At 30.1% G+C, this 6783-nt stretch overlaps 1 protein-coding gene across 1 annotated transcript; it reads left to right on the top strand.

Annotated features, from left to right (window-relative positions):
- Positions 1–1076: 1076 nt before the first annotated feature.
- LOC114121907 (dymeclin) lies at positions 1077–5382 on the top strand. Its single transcript, XM_027984414.2, has 12 exons — positions 1077–1787; positions 1875–2018; positions 2102–2217; positions 2993–3113; positions 3185–3289; positions 3351–3466; positions 3533–3700; positions 3796–3941; positions 4007–4246; positions 4314–4457; positions 4570–4866; positions 4952–5382. The coding sequence occupies exons 1-12, from the start codon at positions 1651–1653 to the stop codon at positions 5081–5083; spliced, it is 1866 nt and encodes a 621-aa protein (XP_027840215.1). The 5' UTR covers positions 1077–1650; the 3' UTR covers positions 5084–5382.
- Positions 5383–6783: the final 1401 nt, after the last annotated feature.

The raw sequence follows: 6783 nt of genomic DNA on the forward strand, positions 1-6783 counted from the left end.
TATTGTCAGAACGAGTGAGAACGGATTTTTATTCAATAGGCAACAGTATACGTGAAATGTAATAAATACATTTGTATTATATGAAATATAAGAACGGCATTTTTGGGACATAAAAAAGTAAGCACCCACACCTAGTTACACGAAACCAAATGAAAAATCAACCTGCAACAGTGTTTGTACGCTGGACTCCCTTAACGTTTTTTATTTTTATTTTTATAGGAAAAGAATGAAACACATTTGAGCCTTGATCAAACTATTTTTTTTTTTAATTCATAACTTCTTCCCAATATAAATATACTATATATTTTCAAAATTTATGTATTTTGATACGTAATAAGTATAATAACATGTGGGTAGATGTATAGAGTATAGACTTTAAAAAATAATTAATTTTTTTTCTTAATTTTGTACTGACGATACGTTCACGGCTCAATGGCCAATGTCACAAAATATGGTCCTCTTTGAATGAATGTAGCTAAGTCACACTAGTTAAGATTGCAAGAGGGTATTAATCAAATACATAATTCAATAATTCTTGGGCATAGGTACAATGTACATTTATGATTTAAATGAACAAATTTCCGTTGTTTTGGTTTTATAACATTATTTATATTATATAATATATTATATAGGTATCTATAGATAATTCTAAAGTATCAAATTAGTATTTTTGTATAAAAACAATAATAAAATATACTTATTAGATAACAACAACTAATATAATATAGTTATATTACTGTTAATTCTACAAAGAAAACAACACACGATTTGTCACGATACTTTTTACAACAAAAACGTGATTTTACTGCTATACAGTAATTTAAAGATATTTAATTGAATATTTTTTTTCGTCGGCTGACGTTTTATCTTTCCACGTTTTTGTTTTCCGACAGAAAAAAACTTCAAAAGTGATGCTCGACCGTGTGCTTCAATCTTTCCGTTTCCCCACCACCCGAACTCTACACACACATAGGTACCAATGGTACCATCGTCGTGCGATTCAACAAGACAGCAAAATAATATAATGACGATGACAAATATTACATCACGATTATATGTCGATTGTATAACAAAATAGTCGACATTTTAAATGTTATAGGAGTCAGATCGCGTACTCACTTCTACGGGTAAAAACCGTAAAAATCTGCCATCGTGGCACGGTGTTCATCGTTCGGCGATCGCGCGCCCGCCGTCGAACCGTACGAGAGCCACCGACGTTATCAGTCGCAGCAGTGCTGATAACACGCGGTGTGCAATAGATAAGAGTGTACGCGGACGAATGCGGCGGCCGTACCGCAGACAAAAAAAGTACACACCGACGGACGGGAAGTCGCGGTCGATGGAGAGGTGTTTTTTAATTTTCTATTAGCCTTTGTTGTTGCCATTACAGTAGTTGTCAGTGTCATTTCCGGTTCGATTTCTTATCTGTTGCCGTTTCGCGGGCCTAACGTAAACGCCGTCAGAATCCGTTTCGTCGTAGATTCTCATCGTTTCGATCCGATCGGTCGGACGCTCTGCGTTTTGGTAAGTTCGCTGTCGCACCACGACCACCAGCCGATGCGTTTATCGGCCGCCCGACGGCTCCCAAAACCAGCGCGCCATTAGCCGACTGAGCTAACGAAGTCGGTGCACCCTACAACCGTCTTTAACATGGGCGCTGGATCGAGTCACGGCGAACTGGCCGACAACGACTGTCTACTGCGGTTGGCCGGTGAGCTGGAGATCACCATAGACGACCCGTTCTGGGACACGTTCCTCACGTTCTCGTTGAACCCGCCGACCTGTAGGTGAGTGTAAATCAAAAGGTTACATAAGTCTTCTTATCGACAAACGCAGTGCCTCCGATCGCCGTTTAATAGTCTCGTTGTTTTCAGTCAAGACGATAAGATGTTGACTGATCGTCTCAAGAGCATCTGCGAATCGCTGGTTGTCAACAATAGAAACACTTCCAATTTCAAGACATTGATCAGACTGCTGTTGGACAAAGCCGATTTCCAAAAGTTAGAAGCCGAAGAAAAGTAATCCACCTTGGCATATTCATAACTTCTCAACATTCAAAAGTATATTATAATTATTGCTTAATGTATTTTAATGTCTTTAGCAATATTTTACGGTGGCAAGTATTCAATGGTCTGTTTATTGCTCGGTATTTCCTCAAATATCTTGTTCAAAACTCAAAAGAAATTGAAATTATCAATCAATTTGAGCTACAAACCGGTAAGTCTATAAATACAATATTCTGCACAATTTTTTTTTTTTAAATTTAATTATTAAATATTTAGATTTTATGTTACACTCTTTGATTGTTTTACTTCTTCAGATTTTATTGTACTATGGAAAATTAACCAATCAAGTAGGTAACTTATTTATTAAATTAAAGATTGAAAATTAATAATTATAAAGTACCTTTATATTTTATATTATTTTGGCTCTATTTTCAGTCAATTTTGGATAAAAAAAAACTATTAACTTTAGTATGTGTCAATCTAATTAAATTATAATGAAAAATACAGTTTTACCTAAATGATAAGTATAGATATAGGTAATAATAAACAATAATTTAATTTTTAACCATATTATACTTACTATAAAGTATTGGAGTAGGTATAATTAATTTAAACATCTACCTATCTAGTTTTTAAATTTAATAATTTAAAATTTAATTTATTTAAAAACCATTAATATATCAATACAGTTAATCCTTTAATATTTACAAATTCAATAAGTTGACAAATATTTTTTTGAAATTTATCAATTTTAATTTATAGATAATATTATAATCTTTATAAAATATAATCATATATTAAATCATAGTTTGAGTACAACACTGTTATCTACAATCATACACTTATATATTCATATCACTGTTTTTAAATTACTAATGTATATTAATATGCAGTTTAAAATCAAATTTTCAAATTAATGTTGCTTTAATCATTTTATGATTTATATCATAACACATTTTAAGGATAAATTGTCTTTTATGTTTCAGATGGAATTGAAGTAGCATTAGGTGATCGAAAAGAGTACGCTGTTCCAGAAGATTTAAATGAGACAACATCATTCAAGTTTTTATCACTTTTAGTTAAAATTGTTTCTGAATTAAAAGTAACGTGAGTATATTTGTTATATTTTTATAAACATTTTTTTTTTTCATTATTGACATGGACTATAATTTTTATAGGGATTCTACCTATTCGATTCACCTAGAGAGTTTAAATTGTATTATAGTTGTTTTATCTATTCAAATGTATACCATCCAAACGTCTAGTAGTCTCATTATATACAGGTATGTCAACTTAAAAATAATTTTGAAAATTATAATCTGACTTAAATCATATTTTTTTAAGAATATTCATGGAAAATATTGATGCTGTAAAATTGTCAAAAGCATTGTTACAAAGGTATACAGAGCAAATTAAGCCACCTGTGTTATCAGGAGGTGGCATTTTCTATGGATTAGCTTGTGAGAAATTATTATTTATTATTATTCATTTTTTTTAAATACTAATTTTTATTTACATTATTGTAGCAAACTTATGGAACATATTGACATTGAGTACTAATGTTCCTGTTCAAACAAATCAGAGTCCTTTAAGTTCATTGTCAATTAGTGTGTTATTAATATTAATTAATCACTGCACATCACCGCCGCCTCCGAAAGGAAATCCATATCGTACCTGTATTTCTTCGCTGTCAGGTAACAATTTTTTAAAAATTATATTACTTAGTAATTGAATTATGACTAAATAATTTCCAAAATAATGTTAATTGTAATGTATGTTACATTTTCAGACAATCTTGTAGTTATATACCAATTTTTGGGTGATAATCCAGATGCTCCATTAAGCGAAGAAAAAACTTTATTATTGTACCATTTGATACATTGTAACCCTAGTTTTAAATCATTTCTCTTGGCTCGCACTGATATTGAAGTAGTGGTATGATATAACAATTTTTACCCATATATAATGGTGAATAATTTTGAATTATCAATTTTCTTTAGTTGATTCCACTTTTGAGAACAATTTACAATACACAGAGCAGTCGATTTCAGCATATGTATATGGCCCTTATTGTACTGCTGATACTGACAGAAGATCAACTCTTCAACAAAACCGTCCATAGTATTATATTGAAAGGTGCTACTTGGTATCAAGAAAGAGTGGTGTCTGAAATATCTCTAGGAGGTCTTATTATTTTGGTCACTACAAGAACAGCACAATATAATTTGTTAAAAATGAGAGTAAGCAACTATTTTCTTGCTATCTTTCAAAAAATTTACTTTTCTTACTCATTTATATTATTTTCAGGATAAATACTTACACATTAATTGTTTTGCGGCATTAGCAAACATGTCATCACAATTTAATCAATTGCATCCATATGTTTGTCAAAGAATGTTGAGTCTATATGAGGTGCTATCAAAAACATTTTTGAGAAGTCCAAATCAAGATGTTAGTTTTTAAATTCCAAACACTTATTTTAATATCATCAACTTTTGAATTTGGCTTGATGTAGACCTTTTATATTTTATAATATCAAATTTACATGGACTTATTGTTTTAGATGAGTGCCATTGATGAAGCATTACGTATAGTACTAGAAGTGATAAATTCATGTCTATCAAATCAACTGATACACAACCCTAATTTAGTGTATGCTCTTCTCTACCAACGCAAAGTGTTTGAGCCATTGAAGAGCCATGAAGCATTCCATGATGTCATCCAGAACATAGATATGGTCATAACATTCTTTTCAGCAAAACTCGAACGTGAAGAAGAATTATTAAATTCATCTGATGTAAATACAATGTTGTCCCGAGTACAACATTGGTCCCTTCAATGGCCCAGAGATCTCATGAAGGTAAAATTGTTAAAATTGTATAGCCATAATTATCATACGTTTTTCAAAAAACAATATTTTTATTGCTGATATTATCTTTTTGTAGAAATTCCCAGATCTTAAATTCAAATATGTGGAGGAAGAGAAACCCGAGGAATTTTTTGGTCCATATGTTTGGTCATTGGTTAACATATTGTCTGGTATTAACTTTGAATCAACTCTCTATAAATTGAATTAATTGACAATAATATAAATCTTAATTTTTAAATATTATTAATTTTGTTTTTCAAACGATACTTTATATTTTTTTTTTGTTAACCTATTGTGTGATAAGAGTTTGTATGTAATATGTATAGGTATATAAATACTAAAATGCTTTACATAAACCACAGCTTTAGATAAAATATATAAATATTATCTATAGCCGTGGTTTAAATCACTGTTATACTACCTGGAATATATTTATGATAATTATTTTCATAATTGTTGAATTTTTTTATGTATTTATAAAATAATAATAATATTATAATATAATTATATTCCCATATTCTTTTTAATTAATATTCTATTAACAAATACTACAAAAATCAATGAATAAGACTTCAATATGTACACAATTATTATGTGCTTACAAGGTTTCAAATAAAAAAAACTTCTGTTTATTTTACCACGAAGAAAGCATAATGTGAATTGAAGTTAACCTTGTTTTATTTGCCAAAACAACTTAATAAATATTGCCTATATATTATTTACATTTTGAATTTCCTGATATTTAAATGTGTACAATTTTATTGTTTGGAGTTATTGAAAATATTTTCATAACTCAAAGTCTAATAATAAATTTGTGTCATTTGTATCTCTCAGTTTTCAACCCTTAGACTACATGATTTAAATATTCTACAACGGCCAAACGCGGTATTCTAACTTTTTATATCCCAGTATTACACAACAAATGTATTTAAATAAATTTTTTAAAATTTTTACTTAAATTGTAATTAGGTACATTACAAGTATTTTTAAGTTTTGAACCTACCTAACGCATACTCATCTACTAATTAGCACAGTTGTAAGTAAATTAAAGATTTTTATTATGTTTTCCGTGTCAACTAGTTGAAAACTTTTGTTCGAAACACAGAAATATTATTTAATAGTGGTTAATGCACTTGAAAACTTCTTCATGTCATAATTAGCCAATAACCCGATACTAGTCTAAACCGTTATCATTTATATATCAGGGGCCTTCAACCTGTAGCTCGGTGGTCTGCTTTGTATTTACTTGAGCCAACAAACACGTTTAAGGAAAGCATGTATTTTTCCAATGAATTTTTAATCATTGATTATATATTTACATATTTCAATGTGAGGTTTTAAAAATGCATAGTCCATAAAATTAATTTTATATTACCGTAAAATCTATAATTAAATAAATCCTGAGTTACTCAATTGGATTTACCGTCATGACTCATCCTTCAGTCTTCATACTCGATTTGTTTTCAAAACTCCCGATGCGTCTCATATCAGTCCTACAGTAACCGACCTATTCTACGATACAAATATAATACCGATATACTAATATAATATTTGTGTATTTTTTTTTAATCTCATAATAACAAGAAGACCATATGAGAACCATCTCAAAGATTATTATCAATTGGATAGTATTGACTTTGGCAATAGTCTTCTGTCAAAGACTTAAGATAGGATATATATATATCACTCCAAAATAAACAAAAACAACGCATAGTGTAATGAGTTTAGAGACCAAAATATTTTGGGTAGATGTACAGGAATGGGAGAAACTTTGTTACATAATGTTAAGTTATCGTACAAAAGTACCCTATACCTACTGGGCACTGGCTACCAAAAGGATTGAGGTGGATTAACCGTTGAAAAAAAATGTAAATGTGTTTGTGGTGTTCGTCCGACACGTGGGCGTTC

The sequence above is a fragment of the Aphis gossypii genome, chromosome 2, assembly GCF_020184175.1.
Source record: "Aphis gossypii isolate Hap1 chromosome 2, ASM2018417v2, whole genome shotgun sequence".
In the NCBI taxonomy this organism is placed as follows: Eukaryota; Metazoa; Arthropoda; class Insecta; order Hemiptera; family Aphididae; genus Aphis; species Aphis gossypii.

What these genes read in the sequence shown, in the direction of transcription:
- LOC114121907 (XM_027984414.2), top strand. Translation starts at nt 1,651, where the DNA reads ATGGGCGCTGGATCGAGTCACGGCGAACTGGCCGACAACGACTGTCTA. An exon ending in GTTTCTGAATTAAAAGTAAC is followed by an intron (nt 3,114 to 3,184) that starts GTGAGTATATTT and finishes TAATTTTTATAG; the next exon opens with GGATTCTACCTATTCGATTC. An exon ending in CATTTTCTATGGATTAGCTT is followed by an intron (nt 3,467 to 3,532) that starts GTGAGAAATTAT and finishes ACATTATTGTAG; the next exon opens with CAAACTTATGGAACATATTG.